The 21975-nt window shown below is 50.0% G+C and overlaps 6 protein-coding genes across 6 annotated transcripts; 3 read left to right on the top strand and 3 right to left on the bottom strand.

The window, feature by feature from the left end:
- Positions 1 to 302: 302 nt before the first annotated feature.
- On the bottom strand, positions 303 to 7127 carry BU24DRAFT_361636 (uncharacterized protein; the record flags this gene model as incomplete). Its single annotated transcript, XM_033524152.1, has 11 exons — positions 6757 to 7127; positions 6665 to 6694; positions 5569 to 6567; positions 5246 to 5517; positions 4603 to 4757; positions 4363 to 4542; positions 2336 to 4236; positions 1711 to 2289; positions 1553 to 1663; positions 1359 to 1464; positions 303 to 1312 (listed from the first exon to the last, which is right to left on the bottom strand). Coding segments are annotated over exons 1-11 (5415 nt in total), but the record flags the coding sequence as incomplete, so codon positions are not given.
- Positions 7128 to 7915: 788 nt separating this feature from the next.
- BU24DRAFT_429899 (uncharacterized protein) lies at positions 7916 to 14780 on the bottom strand (the record flags this gene model as incomplete). Its single annotated transcript, XM_033529775.1, has 9 exons — positions 7916 to 9868; positions 9899 to 11068; positions 11099 to 11150; positions 11184 to 11866; positions 11900 to 12207; positions 12247 to 12321; positions 12361 to 12442; positions 12485 to 14427; positions 14489 to 14780. The coding sequence occupies 9 exons, from the start codon at positions 14778 to 14780 to the stop codon at positions 7916 to 7918; spliced, it is 6558 nt and encodes a 2185-aa protein (XP_033389383.1).
- Positions 14781 to 15018: 238 nt separating this feature from the next.
- On the top strand, positions 15019 to 16238 carry BU24DRAFT_416713 (transcription initiation factor IIE, beta subunit). Its single transcript, XM_033526527.1, has one exon. The coding sequence runs from the start codon at positions 15278 to 15280 to the stop codon at positions 16079 to 16081; it is 804 nt and encodes a 267-aa protein (XP_033389382.1). The 5' UTR covers positions 15019 to 15277; the 3' UTR covers positions 16082 to 16238.
- Positions 16239 to 16393: 155 nt separating this feature from the next.
- On the top strand, positions 16394 to 17564 carry BU24DRAFT_416712 (hexaprenyldihydroxybenzoate methyltransferase mitochondrial precursor). Its single transcript, XM_033526526.1, has one exon. It carries the CDS (start codon positions 16428 to 16430, stop codon positions 17340 to 17342), a length of 915 nt encoding a protein of 304 aa, XP_033389381.1. The 5' UTR covers positions 16394 to 16427; the 3' UTR covers positions 17343 to 17564.
- Positions 17305 to 18092, bottom strand: BU24DRAFT_487541 (uncharacterized protein). Its single transcript, XM_033533464.1, has 2 exons — positions 17790 to 18092; positions 17305 to 17731 (listed from the first exon to the last, which is right to left on the bottom strand). The coding sequence occupies exons 1-2, from the start codon at positions 17985 to 17987 to the stop codon at positions 17591 to 17593; spliced, it is 339 nt and encodes a 112-aa protein (XP_033389380.1). The 5' UTR covers positions 17988 to 18092; the 3' UTR covers positions 17305 to 17590.
- Positions 18093 to 18207: 115 nt separating this feature from the next.
- On the top strand, positions 18208 to 21497 carry BU24DRAFT_416710 (Utp14-domain-containing protein). Its single transcript, XM_033526525.1, has one exon. The coding sequence runs from the start codon at positions 18232 to 18234 to the stop codon at positions 21094 to 21096; it is 2865 nt and encodes a 954-aa protein (XP_033389379.1). The 5' UTR covers positions 18208 to 18231; the 3' UTR covers positions 21097 to 21497.
- The last annotated feature ends 478 nt before the right edge of the window (positions 21498 to 21975 follow it).

Below are 21975 nucleotides of genomic sequence, written 5' to 3'. Positions count from 1 at the left end.
TTGCGAAATCCTTCCTGTACCTTGTCTTCGATACGCCCTGTTGATGGGGTCTCCTTTTCCATGGGTAAATGTGCTTCATCATCAATGTTCTTGGGGTTAAGCCCTACCCCGTGGACGTTCAATGGAATTTGGGTGTTATGCTGCCGATCCTCGTCACCCTTGGGCGGGATCGCGTGGACAATAGCATCAGAAACCTTGTCTTGCGTATGCGCGGCGGGATCAACGTCTATGGAAATGGATGCATCATCATCCAACTCAGTATTTGTGTTTAATGGACTCAAGCCATCAAGTGTGGTCAAAGCCCCCTCTGGCTTCGGATTTTGGTTGTCATTGAGCTCTATGCCGGCTGGCCCCTCGAGAGTAAAGTCCTCATGGGGCCTATATTCAGGACCCACTTGCTCCATGCATCCGGAGTACTCTTTGTCCGATACGTTTTCGAAGTCTTCGTAGCAAAGTTCTGCGGTTTCAGAAGGGATGCAGCCATAGTCACTTGAAGGTGGATTATCCTGGTCCTCCGTGGAATCAGTAGCCAAGAAGGACAGGTGAACCTGCCCGCCCTCACCAAAACAGTGTGCTGGCTTTTTCCGTGTTACCGAGGAGATGGATGCAGGCGGATCTGCAATTTGTGCTCTCCGATGAAGTTGTTGAAGATTTTGAACTTCACGAAGACCTTGGATGCCGGCGCCATGATTGTTTCTCTTGCTCGGTTCCGTCAAATCAACGGTGTCAATTGCGTGAAAGTCTCTTTTCTTGGCCGATTGCACTGAAGAGAGTGTAGACTGATGGACATTGTTGCCGGTTGGTTTACGTTTTCCGTCCGATTGGGATGTTGTCGCTATAGGAGGCTGCTTCTTCGCAGACTTCTTGGGTGGTTTGTCGAGTCCTTCGCGACAACACAGATGCTTACAAGCACTCTTGTCTTTGCAAGAGTGATTGCATGACCACCTCCCATTTTCAAGCTGTTTCGGTCCTTCGATATCTTGAGAAGGTACTGCAGAAGCAGAATCTACCCCCAGACGAGCATTCTTGGCTGTATTAGTGCGTGTTATCGTATCGGCTACATCAGGAAAATCATCGATGTGATCAAAGTTGAGGTCACCATACGAAGCCTGCAAGAGTTCCTCGTCATCAATCCCATCGTCGTCAATTTCAACGATCCTATTCGAAGGTTCATCGCTTCTAGAATCACCTCCAACCCCGCGCCTTCCTGCGTTTACTGGTGGTCTCTGGGCCAAGAGAGGGTTGGGCTGGCGCGCAGCAAACATGTGTGGTGGAACTTTTGGTTTCACCGATACTTGACGTGCAGTTCCAGCTTTGTTGAATTAGCCTCACGCTCATAATCGGGTTTGGACGCTTACCGATTTCAGTACACATGACAACACAGTTTAGATACTGTTCCGCACTCTCAACGACCGCGTTCACGGGCAAAGTTTTACCTTTCCCGAGCTGTGAACCGCTATGGGACTGTTAAAGGCGCGTATGTAATAGTAGTGTCAAGAGGCAATTACCTGATACGTGCAAAACGTACAAGATGTCCGTCAGATCTCTCAACTACTAAGCAGACATATACGGGGCTGTTTAGCCATTTCAATGGTGGCTGATCGTTGAGAAAGCCAAGGGCAACCTGGAGTAGGACTTCAGGTCCTTGATCTGTTTTCTTGATCTGGTATGTCTGAGTCTCGATCTCTTGGAGAATAGCAATGAACTTACTGCACTGGACGGGATGGTCACCGAAACTCGAAGTTTGGGGAATGGCTTAAGCTTCTCAAGAAGCTTGAGCCCGAATGGCGGGTTTCTACCAAGAACTGTTTCAAGTCGCTGTGTGTCAGTCATCTCAAGTTCTTCGACAGACTTGATGCCAGCGTTGATCAGTTTCCGCACCGAAACATTGCCAATGTCGGGAATCTGCTTCATGTGCATGGGGCTGTCATCCCAAGCGCGTGCACAGAGACTCCGCTCTAGCATTAGGGCATGCCCAGCTGCTACAGCGTCGCGTAATTCGAGTTGACAATCTATTATACAACGCACGAGACGGGTGGCATGTTTGAAGACGGTGTTCGCCTCTAAGTTGTACTGATTGCGATGCTTGCTTGTGTCCTTATCCCAAGTCATATCCGCTCCTCCCAATACAGATTGAAGGATCAATGAGACCTTGTGTGCTGTTGTCGTCAGGGCGACCGGCACGGGGAAACGCATCTGTGAAGATTGATTGAGCTTTTTGTAGAATGACTTCTCTCCAGACCTGAAACGTATCTCCTTGAACTCATCTGCTTGCGAGAGAGCGGACACCTGTTTTGATTAGTAGAGCCATCGAGGTAAGACAGCTCAAACTAACAATTTCTGAGAGCAGGGCCTTTGGCTGCAAGCCCAAGAATAACTTCATTGTTCTGAAACGAACGTAGTAGCGTATCATGGCCAGGCCGAACTCCGTTGCCTTTATGCCATTATCTGTTGTGATGAGATTTTCTTGTTCAAGGAACTCGAGATCACGTTGGCAAATACGCTCCAGCTGCCCATCAACCGAAGTACCACCCTTGGGACTCTGGAGTTTATAGTGTTCCGCATTTCGCTTCAGGCGCACATAAAAGAACGTCCCCGAAAGCCATTTCCTTGCCGTATTCAAGTCGGTAATGGTACCAAGCCCAATTTCAGCATTCAGGTGGTCAATGAGACCGAGATGCAGGTTACTCTCCAACAGCTCCTTGCCACTCACCATTTTGTCGTAGTGCGGCACTTTAGATTGACGCGTCATGATAACCGCCACAGCACTGTTATCGAATTGAATCCGTCCAGCCCGTCCAAGCATTTGCATAACCTCAAGATCAGAGTACTCCTGGATGCCTGCCCCACCAACAAATTTGACAGTGTTCTTGATGATTACAAGATGGCAGGGCAGATTGACACCTACAGCCAATGTTGATGTGCAGCAGATGACGTTTATGCTACCCTTGAGGTAGCCCTGTTCGACAGCCGCCCTGTCGTCGAGTTCAAGACCGCCATGATGGAATGCGACAGCTGACGTGGCACATTGCTGAAGGTCTTTGTCTCGTACTAGTACTGCAGAACGCGTTGCCTTCCAGCATGTTGTTGCATCGGGGAAGGAACTGTACCAATTCGCTAACATTTTCGCAGTGCTGACTGCAGATGCTCTGGTGAAGCAGAAGATCATGATAGGTTTTCGTTCAGAGTATTTGGGGATAAGCTCAACGAGCTTTTTGTCAAGAAAGTTGTCGAATTGAAAATCATTTCCAGATGTTGGAAACCCACAAACATATTTTTGGAGTTTCACGGGCCGAAATTCTTCTCCAAAGTTCTCCATCATGGCAGCTTTATGAGGAGCCGCCGCGTTCTTCCCAAGCCAGCTAGCAACATCTTCAATGTTTGGGACAGTTGCCGACAAAGCTACGAAACGCACATCAGTGCCAATTGCCTTCATGCGAGAGACAACAGCCTCCAATATAGCGCCTCGTTCATCTTTCAAGATATGCACCTCGTCAATGAGAAATAGCCGTATGAGTCTCATCAGCTTTTCATGGTCCTTCCACTTGCGTGTGATACTGTCCCATTTCTCGGGAGTCGTCACTATGATGTCTGCTTTCTGCACACTTTGTACGTGGGCGTTGTCGCTATCACCGGTCAGCTCGATGACTGTGAGCCCCAGAGGCTCGAACTTCTTCTGCCAGTCTCGCTGGCGTTCGGAGCAGAGAGCCTTGATTGGCGCTTGGTATACGATCTTGTACTGGCCTGTAGCATTGCGAACGAACGCCCGGCATATTGCCAATTCGAGGATGACAGTCTTGCCGGAGCCGGTTGGGGAGGCGAGTACGAAGTTGTCGTCGGAGTTGTAAACACTATTGAAGCTTCTGGATTGAACAGCATTGAAAACCGGGAAAGAAAAGATGGACTTGAGCCTATCAGGTAGCTCAGATACGGGCACAAGCCGGATGCCAGAGCATACTGGGCGTTGATGGCCGACGATATCCTTTGATATGTTCATGTGCTGCGTTTCGGGCGATTTATGAACGAAGTCGCCCTTTGGCCGTGAATTTGAGGGCTGCGACATTTCAGAGGCTACTGGAGTAAACGTCTCTTCATGAGTGATACTCTGAGCCAATTCCTGCCGAGCTCCCGTTCGTCTTTGGGAAGCTCTGAAGGCAGGGCTAGAGGATTCTGTAGGACGGCCATCTGAGCTTGGCTCACCAGCTTGAGTAACACCGAAGAAGGCTTGAGCTAGGTCTGTCAGTGGAGGTTCTAGAGTTCATTCACGTAAGCCTGTACTGACTTGGAATAGTATTGTGCGCTCGAGTCTCGTCTGGCACTGAATTAGCAGCATTCTACGGGTGGCGGGATGAAGCAAATAACCGTCATGGTAGTCATAGTAGTCATAATTTTCTCCTTGATAGCTCTCGCCACGCATGGAAGATTGCGAGGTGAGGTGGTGAGGCAGAGATTTGGATGTACTGGGAGCAAAAGACAAGCGTGCTTCTCCTCTCACAGCCTGACTGACGCGGTCCTCGTTCACACACTTCAGAAGATACTGATCTACGAAGTTCCATTAGATTAAAATCTCTGTGGTCTTCAAATTGACTCCACTAGACATACCAAAGCGGTCAAAAACGATACCCTGCTCGTGTTGTTCATCGACCTCATTGATATCGTCAAATTGATGAGATGTTCGGTAGCGATTACGCTGAGGAGGATTGTGGGAGATCGATGTCGTTTGAGAGCCCAGGAAGCTTTGACGTGGTTGACTCCGCCTGGTGTTCTCTTTTGGATGTAACCCTTCTAGTAGGCCTTCAATGGAGTCCGCCATCGTCAGATCCTTTCCGCGGTGCGACATCTGAGGCCACAAAGTCAATGAGATTTGAAGATAGATCAAGAGAAAGCCGAAGATAATGATCTACTACTAGTGGTGAGAGTGTCAAGTGAGTGGAGAATGCGGGGTGTTGGTGAGCAAGAACTGGAAGGAGGAAGGAGCGGCTGCCGGACGTAAGTGAGCGGTTCACGTGTATGCATACGCCGCTCAATGAAAGTTACACCTACATTAGATACGTCTTCTACTAAACATACGGCTATCACCTTTGACTGCAATCTCGGGATAGACATGTGGGTAGATACGAAAATACGAAAGTATTGATCATGAGCTGACTTTAGGACTTGAGATCGTCAGCGGCCGTAAGTGGTTAAAGATTAAAGACGTTTATATTCTAATACTTCGTTCCCTACGGCAAGTGTAATTATCTACTCAATTCTCTTCGAAGATGGAGACGTCTCCTCTGTCCGAGACCAGTGCCGCCCTACAGTTGGGTTTGGAGTTGTGGGCCTTGACGAGCTCCTTCTAGATAGATATGACGATACGGACGCTGGGCTCAATATACGATCTTTCTCGTTCTCCTCTACAATCTTTTCCAAGTTTAATCTCTCGAATTTTCCAGTACGAGTAGGTTTAGCCTGTACTTGGTCGGCAATGCTGTAGACATATGTTGCGAGGAGAACGATGGTCGTGCCCAGCAAATACTATTACCAGATTAGTTGTGCACAGAAACACATGGTGAACAACAAACTTACAGATTTGGTAACCGAAAAGTCGAAGAAGAACATGCTACCGATGCAGCTGAGTATGATTGAGATAGATGTCGCAAAGTTCTTGGCGATGTTGTCCGCATCGTTGATCACCATGGCCACAACGATACCTCCGCATCCTTGCAACCCAATGGCCGACCAGACGACCCAATTGTAGCCCGCAAAGAATCCATCTTTTGCAATGTTTTCGCCGTCCAGGAATATGACTCCAATGAACAGGGATGGAAACAAGGACCAGAAAGACAACTGCGCGTTTCGAATCCACAGCGAGGCTCCAGATGTTGTCGACTCTTTCAAGACCTTCTCGAATGAAACTCCTGCGAGACCAGATAATACACAGGCTACCAGAACTGCAGCCATTCCTATTGATCGGTCCAGAGGCGGATGCTGAAGAGCCAAAAAGGCTTCATCCTCCTCAATTCCTTGGTACGATGCCGATCTATTGATGAGTTGCTTCAGTGCGCGAGTCCCCATGTGCCGGAGCTGTGCCGGCACACCAGGTGCTGAGACAGATTCGGGCTCCAAGCTCCGAGCAAAGTGTCCATGCGACGAGCTGGATGTATGAGGAAACTGGATGATGGAGACTCCGACAACCAGTAGTAGCAAAGAAGCCCACCTACGTGGAGAAAGCGTGCGACCAAGTAGAAGAACGCTGAAAAGTGCGGTGGTGAGGATTTTCAGTTGATATGTCACCTGAAATGTGGCGGCATCAAGATTCGACACCGCGACATACTGAAGAGTGTTCTGGAATGTGTAAAGTACGGCAGGGATTGCAAGTTTCCAGCTGTCGTTGGTGAAAACTGCTTCGAATAGTTTTCTGAACAGTGTAGTCACTGTAGTGCTGGGAGGCACGTTCTTTGATATATCGTAGAGGACCATGGTCAATGAAACACCAGTCTTCAGCAGTTCATTAAGAAATACAGATGTCGATGTATGATACCGGAGGCCATTGACGGGAGGCATTATTCGTGAATAATGCATTACCTTGACTTAGTTAGTATTTGTCCACTCGTTGTCCACTTGAATAACCGTTAAGGCGCAGTGTAGAACTTTAGATGAGTAGGTGGAGAGCCATCCATACCAGTATCAGAGCAGAATTCTGCAATGTAAGCTTTTCGAAGAATTAGTAACCAAGACATAAGATAGAATCAAAGACAGGGCATTTGCTCGTACCAATGCTAATGAGAGTTGCTTCATAGGTAGCCTCGTAAATGAGCTACCTTTGCGCTCTGCTTCTAGCCCCATGGCTCAACGTGTGTCAACGCACAAGAGCCCAACAGAGCTGCGCCGATCAATTGTAGGATTTGATGATACTAGAGGCTTTGTAAATGTAGTCAGGGAGCACCGTGGGAGATATCTCTAATTGACGATGGGATGCCAGCGGTTGTAAGAAGAAGTTTGAGGAGAGAACGCATAGAAAATAGAAGAAGTTCGAGGCTCGAGCTGTGGTGTGCTGAGTTAAAAGAGCTGACTTTTGAGGGATAGTGGGGTGAGCCGTCCCAATGCTACTAAGAATACGAGGAGGCAACCAGCGAATAAAGAACCCAGCTGCCCCAGATTTTTGTCGTATCAACTGAATAAGGTACCGGTAACACTGTCTCTCAACGGTAATGTCCCGTACCGTACCCGGCAGCCTCCCCAGCAATCTGCCTTGCCCTGCCTTGTTCATTAGGGATTAGCTGCTGATCATCTGCGCCATCAACCGGCCAATTTGGGTAACTCAATCCTTTTCTTCACATGGCAGTAAAGACATCGAGTTCAACTAATACTACTAAGAGATATGCCATACCAAGTATTTTCACGCCTAAGTCTACTCTCTAGAGGTGCTATAGGAGGTTTCTATTGGCTATCAGCGTCGCCGTCAACTATTCCTATGACCGTTATCTTGCGCTACCATTTCAATGGTCAGCCAGTTTTCATCCAGATCAACCAGAGATGATGCGATAAGACCTTACATGTGCTTTTCAAGACTTATGCTTTAGTTGGCTTGCGCGTCTACGTAGAGGTTTTTCGGGATAGTTGGACGAGAATGGAATCCAACATAGGATCATTGACTGCTCATCGGCATAACAAAATCACATCCGAAGCAACAACGCAATAAATAGCCCAAGAACACTCTTTTCGATTTGCTCCCGATTGCACTCTGAGTGCCATCCGGTTATCTATAATACAATGCCAAAAGCGTGACATGCCATGCCTTTGCTCTCGGCCTCCATACACCGTCCGATGCTGATTAACGCAGGTTGATGTATGCTACAGAACATACAGATATGGAAAAAAGAAAACATATGAAAATTTGAAGCCATGAATGCACACGAATTGTTGTTTCTCATCACTCTGCTCCTCCTCCGCCGCCTCCAGCAGCACCCGCACCACGACCGCCACCACCTCTAGGACGCTTTCCTGCCTGATGACCACCCTCGCCGCCATCACCACCGTCATCGCGTCCTCGCTTCTGTCCACGTCCAGCGCCAGGTTGGAAGCCTTGCGCTGCGGGGTTCATTCCCCTGGGGCTATTCTGTCCTTGACTTTGGTTACCAGCGGCAGATGTGTTGATCTGCCCACCGCCGCGACCTCCTCTTCCTCCTCGACCGCCGCCACCACGACCGCCCTGTCCAGCTGCTTGTGGATTTCCGTTCTGGGTCGGATTGTCTTGACCTTGAGTCGTTTGACCCCTACCGCCAGGTCGCGGGATGCCCGTGCCACCGCCCCGAGGTATACCAGACTGATTTTGTTGTCCAAGCAGGTTACGCATCGTAGCGGGCCCCGTGCCGACATTGCCCTGCCCTCTACCCCTTCCACCTTGCTGCTGCTGTGGCTGTTGTTGTCCAGCAGGTGGTTGGATTTGGCCGAATGGTGAGTTTGGTCGAGCATTATTCGCGATACCCTGCTGTAACTGGCCCTGTGCTCCTGTGAAGCCTGGTTGAGGTAGACTGCCCGGCCCAGCAACTGACTGGCCAGATGCTTGATTGGCTTGTTGGAATGGCTGTTGGCCGGTCAAATTGCTCGGCCGTCCGAACATTCCAGTATTGTTGGCCTGACCAGGTTGACCAAACGAAGGTTGCCCGAATCCACCCAACTGGGTACTCTGGGTAGGCTGCGTAAAGGAAGACTGCCCAAATGGCGATTGGCCAGATGCTGCGCTGGCTGGGCCATTTAGTTGTGGAATGCCGGAAGACTGAGAAAATGGAGTTTGCTGCATGGCCCCTGGAGCTGCTGTGGATGGGCGGGGTGTGGCGGCAGGTGCTGTTTGTGGTCCTGAAGCCGGTTTCGCGGGAAGCCCGGTAGGGACAGGTTTGGCTTTTGCTACCTTTGCTACCGCCCAGACCTCACCAACAGGACGTTCGGGGGTCTCGTCTGCGGCCTTTTGAACCACCTCCAGTTTGGCTCTTTCGTTCCTAAGCATGCCATCCTTGAGACTCAACTTGGCAGCGTTTCGTGCGTCTGCCTCTTCCTTAACCTTAGTTTTGACCTCTTCGACCTTGGCAGCGACCAACTCATCGATCTTCGCAGTGTCAGGTTCCTCAGGCTTTGAAGTGCTGTCCTCACCCTGCTTCTCATCCGATTCCTTCTTGATCCTTGCTTCAACTTCTTCCACCTTTTTAGCATACAGCTCCGCGTCCGCCTTCTCTTGTTCTGCACGAGCCTTGGCCACCGAAGACTCCAGTTCAGTCTTGAGACGTTTGTTGACATGGGTTTGGATTAGATTCCTCACAAGGTTGCTGCCCTTGACCAGAGTCTCTATTTCCTCTCTGCTATAGGCTGAAGCTGGCTTGCCATTAACACTATCCCCGGTCTCTGCTGAAGGTGCTCCCAACTCTGCTTGAGGCTGGTTCGTTTGAGCTTGCTGTGGAGTTCCCGCCGCAGCATCTGAGCGGACACGAGTAGGGTCGTTCTGGTACTCCGAGGTTAGACGGTCCATGGCGGCTGTATGTTCCTCCTTGAGTTTCTTGATCAACTCGTTCTTCGCTTGTATCTGCTTGTTACATTTTTCTTTAAGACTGTCCATCTTGGTGGTAGCATTGCTCTCAACCGCGGCGATGCGCTCATTGGCAGTTGACTCCACTTCTGCTTTGACTGCCGCAATTTGTTTGGCAATCTGATCGGCATCTGTGGTAACGGCATTCTCAGGTTGGGCGGTAGCAGTGGAGCTTGCCATCTCTGCCTGCGTCCGCAAGTCCTCCACCTCTTTTTGTGCTGCCGCGAGTTCTTCTTTGATCCTCTCAATCTCCTCTGAAGACTGCGCAACAACAGTTGGCTCCGAAGATGTGACTTGGGATCCTAGCTCTGACAATCGAGTTTCGGTTTGCTTCACCTTCTCGTGTGCCTGGGATAACTCACCGTTCAGACCGGCGATGCGTTGTTGAAGGTCGCCCTGTACCGAGTTAGCGGAGTTTTGAATACAGGCGAAATAACTTACTGCTTGGTTCTCTAGCTCGGTGACTCTGGCTTGATGAGCCTGGATTTCAATGTGAAGTGCAACCGACCGGTTCGATTCTTCGATAGCCTTCTTCTCAGCCGCTGCAACTCGCTCCTCCAAGGCCTGTTTCTCTTCATTCGACAAGCCTGGAGCACTCTCGTCGACCTGGCCATCCTCGGTCATTGTAGCGTCAACATTGGATGCAGCATTTGCGAGAGCTTCGTCGCGCGCGATTCTCGTCGCTTCGAGCTCTTGCTGCACGGCTTGTAGCTGTAGCTGTAGCTCATCACGCTCTTTCGTCAACGCAGCGTTAGTGGCATCCTTCTCCTTGAGTTTTCCAGAAAGCTCCCTAGATCGCTCTTTGAATTGGTTAACCATTGCTTGACGGCGCTCTTGGAAACCATTCTCTAGCTCTTCCTTAGTCGTTGTTTTCGCCTTCTCTATCTGTTCGTCGATATGGCTGAGCTGTTCCTGCGCCTGGTCACGCTCAGTCTGGAGTGCTTCGAGGCGGCTCTTTAGCTCCTCTAGCTCTTTAGGATCGATGCGATCATATGTCTGTAGGACGTCTCGGTGACGTTTCTGCCAATGATCACGATCCTTTTGAACAATCTCCAGCTCTCCGTTCTTCATTGCCAGTTCACCCTCCACCTCCTGCACACGTAGTTTGAGTGGCTCTATCTGACCTTGGAACAGGTCTAATTCCTTAACCTTGTCGGCCAGGCGAGCCTGGGCTTGTCTGGCTTCGTTGCGAAGGGTGCTAGCGCTTTCTCGGTAAACATTGAGCTGCTCGATGGTGTTCTCGAGGGACTCAAGATTTCTGGCGCTTTGTTTGGCTTGTACTTGTGACTGCTGTTCCTGGACGAGTTTCTCGCGCGTCTGGTCGAGTTGGTTCCTCGTGTGCTCGAGATCCTGTTTGAGACGCTTCGCTTCTTGAATTGAGAGCTCACGCTGAACATCCACGATATCCTTTTCCCGGCGAAGGTAGGTGATCAAGTCTTGCAGTCCCTGAATATCGGCATCAGGGCTGGCAGACTCAGAATCATGTCCAGACACAGATACGCGAGCCTGTTTTAGAGATGCAATTTGAGCACCAACGCTCTCGAGCTGCTGGTGGAGAATCTTGTTTTGGCCCTCCAGATCATTGTATCTGCTTCGCAGTTCGTTAAGCTCACGTTCGTACCTCTCCTTCAGTTCAGTCCAGTGTTCTTCGCCTTCAGCAAGAGATGTCCGTGCCGCTTCAGCTTGTGTTTTGAACTGTGCGACCTCGGATTTGAGCTGATTGTGTTCCTCACGTTCTTGCTTGAGCTTGGTCAAGGCGTCGCTATGCTTAGTGAGTTCGCTCTCGTAGTTTTGTTGTGCGCGGGTCGCAATGTCGGCTTGAGCTTTCAGATCTTCTTGGTGCAAAGCTGCGGTTTCTTTGTATCGATCAGCCTCGTCCTTGAGGCGATTAATGTCACCTTCGAAAAAATCTTTCTGTTGTGCAAGGCGTTGAATGTCCTCTTCGTGCTGTCGTCGAAGTTCAGATAGTTCGGTGCTGGTCGTAGCAAGCTCAGATGAGATTTCCTCAACTCTCTTCTGAAGGTCCTCGATCTTGGCATCCTTCTCCGCAATCTGCCGGTCTGTTTGTTGTTGAAGCTCTTCTTGCGCATCTTGTATATCAGCCAAGCGATCCTCAGCATCCTGTGCAATAGCCTTGTACTGCTCAATCTGAGCCTTAGCATCTTCAATCTGCTGGTGTGCTGTCTCCAACTCGTGCTTAAGGTTTGAGATTTCAATGCTAAGCTCTTCTTCCCTGCTGATATCGTCCTCGGCAGCGTCCGTAGCTGGCGCACCGTTACGCGGTGTTGGCCTGGGTTGAAGGTTCTGTCCTCGTTCTTCGGCAATGCGGAGTTCAACCTTCAACTCGTCTACACGAGCCTGCAATTGATCACGTTCCGTTTTCACCGACGCGAGCTCGGGTCGAATGTTGTTCAAAGCCTTGGTCAAATCGTCGATTTTCTTGTTGTTCTCTGCTTGCTCATACTCGCGCCGCTGGATCGCCTTCTTATGATCTTCCACCTCTTCGTCAAGTCGTCGTTTTGTAGTCTGTAACTCAGCCTCAAGAGAATCAGCGCGACCTTGTAGACGCCGGCGATTGTCCGCCTCAGTTAACTCCTGCTCGTTTCGCAGATTCTGAAGATCAGTGATCATCTTGTTCAACCGGCCTCTTTCCTCAAGAAGTGATTTGTTGTCGGTCTCCAGACGGTTTTCGATGTTCTTCAAAAGCTCGCGGGAGGCCTTCAGATTGGCCTTCTCTCGTTCAAGACTGTCCACTAGGCCTTTAGCCTCCACAAGATCCTGTACCGCTTGCTGAGTACGGACATCTTGCTGGGCAGCACTATCTCTAAGGCCGTCGCAACGTTTCTGAATTTCGTCATTCTCAGATTGTAAGAGATTGAGCTTGTTTTGCAAAAGGTCATATCGTTCCTGAGCCAGCTGTACTGAGTTGTTGAGTCGCATGTTTTCGGTTTGTAGTCGACCATTGTCCTTGGCCAAGGCATCGGCTTGCTGTTTGAGTGACGCGTGGTCTGTGGCGCTTTCTTGTCTGAGGGCATCCATATGCGCCTGAAGATCCTTGACAAGTTTTTCATATCCAGAAATTTCCTTGGAATGTGGTGTCTGGTTGACACTTTGGAGTAGGCTACCAGGTGGTGGGGTTGCCATACCTCTGCCGTCCACAGACTGGCTAAATAGGGCACCAGAGTCTGAGCCACCAGGGACCTGCCCGCGACTCGTGACAATGCGGCGATACATGTCACGCTCTTTTGTGATGCTCTGAGATTTAATGTTAAGTGACTGTATCTGGTCTTCATATTGAGCGACCTTATCGCGGAGTGATGAAAGTTCTTGTCGGTCTTGTTCGATCTGGTTTGTGCGTGCTTGGGCCTCGCTACCCTCGTACCTATCCGCGACCTCACGAATAGCGCGTAGCAGTTCTGCATTCTGCTGCTGGAGTTCCTGGATATTTTTGAACAGTACGAGTTTTCGGCTGATAAGGCGGCCAGTGTCGGTAGTATCATCCAATTGATCGTCCGGAATCTGGCCAAGAGCGACTTGTTGAAGGTAAGTCCGCTCGTCAGGGGTGAGGGACTCTATTCCTTCCTCGCGGACTCTCTGCTCTAGCAACAGGAAAGTGAGCTGTGTGCTAGAATCGCGAAGCTGTTGTCGAAGTATTTCACCCTCACGAACGATACCCTGGTAATCGCCTTGAGCCTTGCGCGTTTCCTTCCGAGCGGCTTCCTTCTCAGAAGTAGCTTCCGCGAGCAATGCTGATATCTCCCCTGTCTCGACAGTAAGGCGTTCATTCTCCTGTCGAAGTTCCTCAATTTCTGGTTGGCGACTTTCGAGTTCTTCAAGCATCTCATTCATAGTAGCTGTACGTTTCTCGTCACGATCTTGGAGTGTCCGGACCTCGGCCTTCAGCTGCGTATTCTCAGCATATAGCTGTGTCGTCGACAAACCTGCCCGGCTGCGAGAAGGAGACAGGAAACTTGGCGAGCCAATGCGGCCTGGAGTATCAAAGGGGCCATTGATGGGGCGTCGCGGCGTTCCGGGAACTGGCGCTGAGCTACGCAACTCTGAAATTTGTGTTTCGAGGGCTTCAATCTGGGATTCAAGCTCGGCGATCCTGGTCTCCGTTGCTTCTCTCTGACGGATTTCAGAGTCAACTTCGGCCTGTAGCTGGCCAACTTCGGCGGCAGCAGTGTCCTTGGCCTGGTCGAGTTGTGCCCTGAGTTCCTGTAGATGAGCTTTGGCGGTGTTGGCGCTTTGTTCATGCAGACTAGCTAGGCGTCGCATGTTGTCTAGCTCAGCCTGCGACGACTCCTCTTTCTGAGCAGCCTCATCCTGAAGTTGTTGTACCTTCGAAAGGGTTTGCTCAATCTTTTGTTCCAGATCCTCAATGCGTTTGCGCTGGGAGGTCTCGGTCCGGCGAAGGGATTCAATCGTCTGGGTCGCATCTGCATTGGCGCGTTGAAGCTCGGAGATCTGGTTGTTCTTTTCCTTCCGGAGCTTCGACATGTCATCGCGTTTCTGGTTCAGTTCGCTCTCGTAGTAGTCACTGTTCTTCTTCAGCATCTCAATCTCTTGCTGGAGACTCTGTTCCCTGAATTTCGCACTGTTCGCGGCATTTTCAAGCGACTGGTTCTTCTCCTCAAGTTCAGATAGCTGCTTTCGAAGACCGACAAGCTTCTGATGTTGGGCGGACAGGTCTTCGGCAAGACGATCGTGCGCAGCGGACTTTGCTTCGAGTAGGGAGATTGTGTCTCTGTTCTGAGCCTCTAAAGACTTGATGCGAGATTCGAGAGCTTGCGCTTCGGATGTAGAGCTCGTGGCAGTCGATTTGAGGTGTTGGAGTTCCGACTCAACTTCACTACGTGCATTTTCTTTCATCATTAAATGTCAGCGCATGCGTTACTGGTAGATAACATCGGTCTTAAGACTTACCCTCCTGAATGAGCTTCTGGCGGAGGTCTTCAACCTCTTTCAGGGCTTTGTCGGCGGAAGCCTTCAGGGTTCGTGCGCGGGTCTCGCCATTTCGCACCGCGTTTTCCAACTCTACATCTGAGCGAAGCTTCTCCGATGTGAGTTCATCGTGTTCTCTAGCTTTCGCTTCAACCTGTACGAGCAGCTCCTGCACTAATTCGATCGTGGGTGCTGAAAGTAAAGTCTGTAAAGTAGGTTCTGGTACGGCGTAGGACGCGGAGATGTAGCTCACGTCAACTGCAGCCGCAGCCATCGTGGACAATTAATCGAGCTGTTGTATCCTAGCGCATTATCTCCCAGAAAACCTTGAAGCAGAAAAGAAGAAAATGAGAAAAGAGTGTCGGGGTGGGCAGGCGACGTGAGCCGTCAATGAAGTTGATGTTTCTTTGAGCTTCACTCGCGTCCTTAGCAACGCAAAGCCAAGCAACGTCCGTGCGTCCGCGCAACTGCTCCGAGCAATTGGCTTACTATTACCAGGCTACGTCTTTATTCAACAATTCATTCATTTGTTCATCCACCACAATAGTCTTGCCGCTGCCCGTCAACCCGGCAAGACCCTTCACTGGCGTATGCTGAACGTACGTCGACCGTACAAACCACTGTCTTCCTGACTATCCTCTCTCTCCGTGCGACTCTTTCACTAGACGCCGCACATCGAGCAACTAATAGCCTCACCACCGATCTTCGACTCTGATCGTATCTTTCCTCTTGCCATATCTTCATATCGCCCTCGCAACAACATTCTCGACCATGTCCTATCTCAAGACGAGCTCCGCTTCTCACCTCTCGGCGCCCTCGCCAACGCCATCTACCTCGTCCACCGGCGGTGGGAAGCGCAAGCGCGAGGATGCCGCGCAATCGATCGTATATTCACAGCCGCAGGAGACAGGCACCGGCAGTCACTTGATGACCCAGGTCACCTATACGATCGAGCACCTTCGCAAAGAACAACGTTGGTTGACCCTGCAGGAGATTCTCGATTTCCTGAATCTGCAACAGTCGGCAAGCTATGAACAAGACAAGCAAACACTCATCGCCACTTTCCACAAGAAAGATCCGAAAAACCGCATCGAATACGACGCGAAGACGAAGAGATATCGCTACAAGCCTAAGGTTCCTGTCCGGAATGCCGATGACCTCAAGTCTTTCCTGCAGAAGCAGAAGTCGGCCCAGGGTTTATCGGTGAAAGATCTCAAGGATGGCTGGCCGAGTTGCCAGGAAGGCATCACCAAGATGGAACAAAAGAAGGAGATTCTCGTCAATCGCCTTAAGAAGGACAATCAGGCCAAGACCGTTTGGATCAACGACCCGACCTTAATGTATCCAATGGATACGGAGTTCAAGGAGGAATGGCTCAGGATCCAACTTCCTGCTAATCCTGACGATTTGCGCAATCGACTTATCAAAGCAAACCTCAAGCCTTCGAGCGCTCCACGGGAAGCCAAGACTGCGAAAGCAGAAAAGACGAAGCGGAAAGCAGCCAGGCGTGGCGGAAAGCAGACGAACACCCATATGGCTAACATCCTCAAAGATTTCTCGCACTTGCGAAAGTAAAGCTGTGTTTTCTGCATTATACTGGAGTTTGGAAAGCATCACTATCGGTGTTTTGGCGTTAGAAAACATACCATCATTTATCGTAGAACTTTCGGGGGGTCGTCTCAATGAAACAATTCAATTTATTTTCAGTGAGAATAGAATTCTGTGACCATTCCTTTAGACGATGATATCTCGATCCTGTGCTATAATTGCTTGCTTGTGCAGCAACAGTCCATTATCCATACATGTTGGAATTCTGATCACGTTAGCCCGTGATTTCGTGACATCAGCCTTTTGCACGCGCCACAATTTTGGTCTCAAGACTTCAACCCTCAACCTGAGCCTGACACCAATTGCTGCTCCAATGGCTGCGACCATTCCCAACCACGCCTTTCGATCATGTCTACATATCTCCCGCCGTAGTTTAATACGAGCCGCACCGTTCATACGTCAACAACGAGCGCCTCTACCATTGCAAGCAATCCGCTTCACCTCCGCTACCTCCGCTCATCCCAATGCTTCAAAATCCTCGGTCGACCCCTCGGAGGTCTCCCACTTCAATGCGCTCGCATCCAGCTGGTGGGACCCACACGGCCCTTCACGACTCCTCCATCTCATGAATCCTCTGCGGCACGAATTCATTTCCCGTTGCCGTTTACGCACACCCGGACTCGATACCGAGAAATTGCGATATCTAGACATAGGCTGTGGTGGCGGCATTTTCGCGGAATCAGCAGCTCGGCTGCCAAATACAAAGTCTGTCACTGCGATTGATCCTACGCCCGAGGTTCTCAAGGTGGCGGAGCTGCACAAGAAGCGCGATCCGGCTCTCCAAGCTCCGGGGAAACTCACATATCTCAATGCCTCGATCGAGTCGCTACCTAAGCCGGAGTCACCGTCGGATGGATATGATGTCGTTTCTGTTTTTGAAGTGCTTGAGCATGTCAATGAGCCCGCTCCGTTCCTCGAGCAGGTCATGCAGCAGGTGAAGCCTGGTGGTTGGTTGGTGATGTCCACGATTGCTAGGACTTGGACAAGCTGGATGGTAACCAACGTAATGGCGGAGGATGTTCTGGGAATAGTACCAAAAGGAACGCACGATTGGAGCAAGTATGTCAATGAAGCAGAATTGAGGGATTGGCTCACGAAGAAGGGTTGGGGAAAGAATGGAGCGATGAAGACAATGGGAGTGATGTATGTTCCCGGTTTGGGATGGAAAGAGGTCACTGGAAGTGAAGGCTGGGGCAACTACTTCATCGGCGTAAGGAAAGACGAGTGATGGAGACCATTATGCGGCATACAAAAACACTGAACGGGTGTTCATGGTAACTGAGATACCCTTATATCAAAATGTACAACATCGAATATTCAACGCTGTCCATTCTTGCACACGTTTCCTGCAGGCTCAATATGCGTGCGGGCTCTTTCCTATCATCCTGCAGTATATCCTATAGCACAATTGTTGTACATTTATCTCATTTCAAATCATAAACGCCTTATAATGCACCATCAATGCCCCCAATCGCATCAGTATCCTCCATTATGGTCTCCCTCCTCTTTCCACATCCTCAAATACTCCTCTCCAGTGAAGGTCTTCTGGGGTATTGACCACTTTCCATCATCGCTCTGAACATTTTTCGAGATATGGCGGCCAACAAATGGTGTGAGCTAACCGCAGATTAGTATGGGCATTAATGTGATCAGCTCGCGCTTCGTTTCTTCTCACCTCAAAACCATCCAAACCAGTAAGGGGGTAGACAAAAGTCCTGACTTTGCTGTAGTCGACTTTGAAAACTCGGTGGTTTACGGGGTCCCAGCTACCAAGGTGACCGACGCCATTTCCTTTGTAGAATCCTTTTCGCGTTTGCTTCGTGGTAAGAGGTAGGCGGCGTAGCCGTCCAAAAAGAGCTTGTGTGGCCTTCATCGCTATGGTGTGATGCGATTGAGCTCAATCGACTTCGCTGGTGGTGTAATCCGTTTGTTGATGGTGCGTCGACCTATCTGTACTGCACAAGATCTGCTGAGGAGGTGGTGGGCTTGCCTTGCGACACTCCGCGCGGAAAAAGTTCGGCAGACAAAAAAAGTTACCCGCCAAGATTTCGCCCACCTCAAGCAAACCCGTAAACATTTTTTTGGTTGCTAAACAACAGCTTTCACAATAACGCAACATGCCTCCTCGAGTTTCAAGGAGTTCGTTGAAAGGGGCAAGACCCTCAAAACCCCAATCTAATCCACGTAAACCCAAGAAATCCGCCAAACGCGCACTTGATGCCTTCGCCATCGCCTCGCACGAAACCAGCGACTACCCGAAGATAAGCAAGCATCGACTTGGAGAATCTGACGTCTCCTCACGTAGAAAACGACAGCGCAATGACAGCGACGGCGAATCAGGTGAAGACGATGAAGAACCCAAGAGGAGACGGCAGAGGAAGGGCGGTGACGATGAGATGAGTTTCGATGAAGACAGCGACTCTGAAGGCAATAATTGGACCATGGGCCATGTTGAAGATGATGACGATAGCGATATCGACAGTGACGAGGCTTTTGGAGAGAGCGACGAGGAGAGATTCGATGGCTGGACATTTCGAGGAAGTTCTACCACCAAGAAACAGGACCCAAAGAAAGGAAAAGCAAAGAAGCAAGTTAAAGCGGCTGAAGACTTCGACATGGATGGGGATTTTGATTTAAATGAAGATGATAGTGAAGAGGAGGAAGACGAGGACGAGGATGACCTGGGTGAGGATGCCATTGATCTGGCCACGGCCCTAGATCAGTATGAGGAAAGTGATAACGAACAGGACAAGAAGAAGAAGAAACCAAAAGAACGATCTGTCGAGGAAAATGGTGATTTCCTAAGCGAAGATGACGAAAGCTCGGATTCTTCTTCAGAGGATGAGGATGAGATCAGTAGGGCCTCAAAGCTCCAGAACCTCATATCATCACTTCCCGAGGAAGAAGAATCTACTACTGGAACTCGCAAAAATCAACGTGCCGCACTCGAATCGGCTGCTCCTTCCGAATTCGCAGTCACCAGGAAGGTCGATCTTGCAAGCTTCAAGCCCAAAGTGTCCGACCCCGAGAAGAAAAAGTCCTTGAAGCTATTGCAGGATGATGTGAAGTCTTCAAAACGAAACGATATTGCACGGAAGCTAGATGCCCCTTTGCCGAAACGTCAACAAGACAAGATTGATCGGATAGCGGCCAACGAGAAGGCAAACGACACACTGGCACGATGGACGGACACTGTCAAGCAAAACCGCCGCGCAGAACACCTTCAATTCCCTCTCCAACATCCTAATGCCGGATCGGCATTTGGCGAGACTCGCCTTGTACCAACAACGTCATCGGCTCCGGCGAATGACCTCGAAGGAACCATTCAGTCAATTCTACAACAGAGCGGTCTATCTAATGGCAAAGATGACGGCGAAGATCAGATTCAAAAGTGGGAGGAATTGCAGACAAACAAGTTGCCCTTAGAAGAGGTGGAAAAGAGAAGAGCAGAGCTCCGCAGGCAACGCGATCTCCTCTTCCGTGAGGAGGTTCGTGCGAAGCGGATCAAGAAGATTAAGAGCAAAGCTTATCGCCGCGTGCACAGGAAAGAACGCGAGAGGTTATTGCAGAAGGAGAGGGATGCCCTCAAAGCAGACGGTGTCGATATTTCTGAAGATGAAAGGGAATACAACGATCGACGAAGGGCAGAGGAGAGAATGGGCGCTAAACATCGTGAGAGCAAGTGGGCCAAGGGTATCAAGGCCAGCGGACGATCCGTTTGGGACGAAGACGCCCGCGATGGCGTTACGGAAATGGCGCGACGAAATGAGGAGCTTCGCCGCCGTATTGAGGGCAAGGAGGTCCGAGATGAAGATGAGGACCATTCTGACTTTTCTGATGAGGAAGAGGAGGATGACGATGACGAAGATGGCGCTCTGCAGAAGTCACTCGGTCGCCTGCAAAATCCTTTCTCCACAAATGCCGATCTCTCCCACCTGGGGAAGATTGGTCAGATGAAGTTCATGCAAAACGCCGAAGCTGCAAGGAAAGCACAGAATGACGAGACAGTCAGACAAATGAAGAAAGAACTAGCCGGTGAGGAGAGTGACAGCGACGAAGGCGACGAAAACACAGCACGCATTGGTCGAATGAAGTACGGCCCTGGTGCCAAGCCTGCCATTACGACCCGTGCTACTCGTAGTGAATTCGAGGAACGTTCTGGTTCGGAAGACGAAGGAGATAGCAAGAGCCGCAAGGCATTGAAGTCATCCGGCTTTATCCCAGCGGGTTCAACTGAACGGTCAGAGAACCCGTTCATCACCAAGGCTCCAAAAGAAAGCGCGAAGCCCAGCAAAGCAACGGAGGCTTTATTGGATGCCCACAACGCCATCTCCACGTCGCACGAGAAGCAGTCAGCCAAAGCCAAAGCCAAAGCAGGAAAGAAATCTAAGAGCAAGTCGAGTGACGACGAGCTGCCCCCGGCGATTGTCAGTGCGCCCGATGCCGATGGATGGCAAACGGTTACATACGGCAACGACTCTGATGGAGACTCGGACGAAGGAGTTGATCTAGATTTTGTTCAGAGTAACCAAGCCCTCACAGCTCAAGCATTCGCAGGAGACCAGGATGTGGAGGCAGATTTCGCAAAGGAGAAGAAGGCTCAAGTCGACGAAGAAGCGCCACAGGAGACGGTCACGACTCTTCCCGGATGGGGTAGCTGGACTGGCGAAGGTCTCTCCAAACGTGCCAACAAACGGGGACAAAAGACCGTAACTCGCAAGTCCGGAGTAGATCCATCCAAACGTAAAGACGCCAAGCTCGGGGATAGAGTCATTATCAACCAGAAGAAAGTCAAGGCAAACAGCAAGTTCCTTGCAACCTCATTGCCTTTCCCCTTCGAGTCCAAGGAACAATACGAGAGGAGTCTTAGGTTGCCTCAAGGTCCAGAATGGACGACCAAACAGACTTTCCAGGATGCCACGAAGCCCAGAGTTATCGTCAAGCAAGGAGTTATTCGGCCTTTGCACAAACCAATGGTTTGAGAGGCACGAAGGGCTGCAACTATCGTCGTTTATTGAAAGATTCAAGGTCTGCATCTCAACCTGTCAACAGCTGTCAGTGCAGCCCTGATAGTCCGAATCGGAGTCGAAATCTGGGGTCACACCCTTCTGTTGTACGGTGGTTTTACCGCATCGGCAGCTCACAGTGGAATCAATCGGCACTCACAAGACATGATCACTACAGGGACGGTCAGGATTTTAGAGAGTTTTCATGTCTCTAATTGAATAGCTAATGGAGCAATCGGTGTAACTTTGGCGTAAAAAAAGGGAGGATCTTGTGATTCTATATTGGTCGTGTCACGGCCGCAAGAGTACATATAGTCACAAATACAAAATGACACTGTCCATTTGTAAGGCTGTCTTTGTTTGGCACCTGTCATGCGTAATTCAAGATGTACAGTGAAGAGACAAATCCTAACGTCATTACTTACAAACCATGAGAGTGTGTGTGTTAGGTTATGCCGTACAGTCCAAGATTTCAAGAATGCAGGACGGCAGTCGTTGCCGAGTGGCTAGTTTAGTCTGTTTCTCTCTCCGCATCTCCAAGATTCACACCAATCAATGCCTTTCATGGAGACCAACTCGCCCACTGTGCCACACCCTGATTTACGCCCATAGTGATGCATAATGTATTTACTTGCAAGTGTGCCTTGTTGAATTAGAATAAACCAAGTGCAGACTGAAGAAATGATAGTTAAGATTATCTTTCCCGGGCAAAAGAGTCCTTAAATCGTACCAAACCTATCGCTGATTTTACAAGTTCCGCCATTGCTAAGCTTCTTCGTATCTCGAACTAAGACCACCGACCTCACAATCACCAAGATCCCCTCAATTCTAACTATGTACAGTACATTGTAGTAA

This window comes from Aaosphaeria arxii, assembly GCF_010015735.1.
Source record: "Aaosphaeria arxii CBS 175.79 unplaced genomic scaffold BU24scaffold_1, whole genome shotgun sequence".
Taxonomy (NCBI): Eukaryota; Fungi; Ascomycota; class Dothideomycetes; order Pleosporales; genus Aaosphaeria; species Aaosphaeria arxii.
This window is presented reverse-complemented; position numbering and strand designations above follow the sequence as displayed.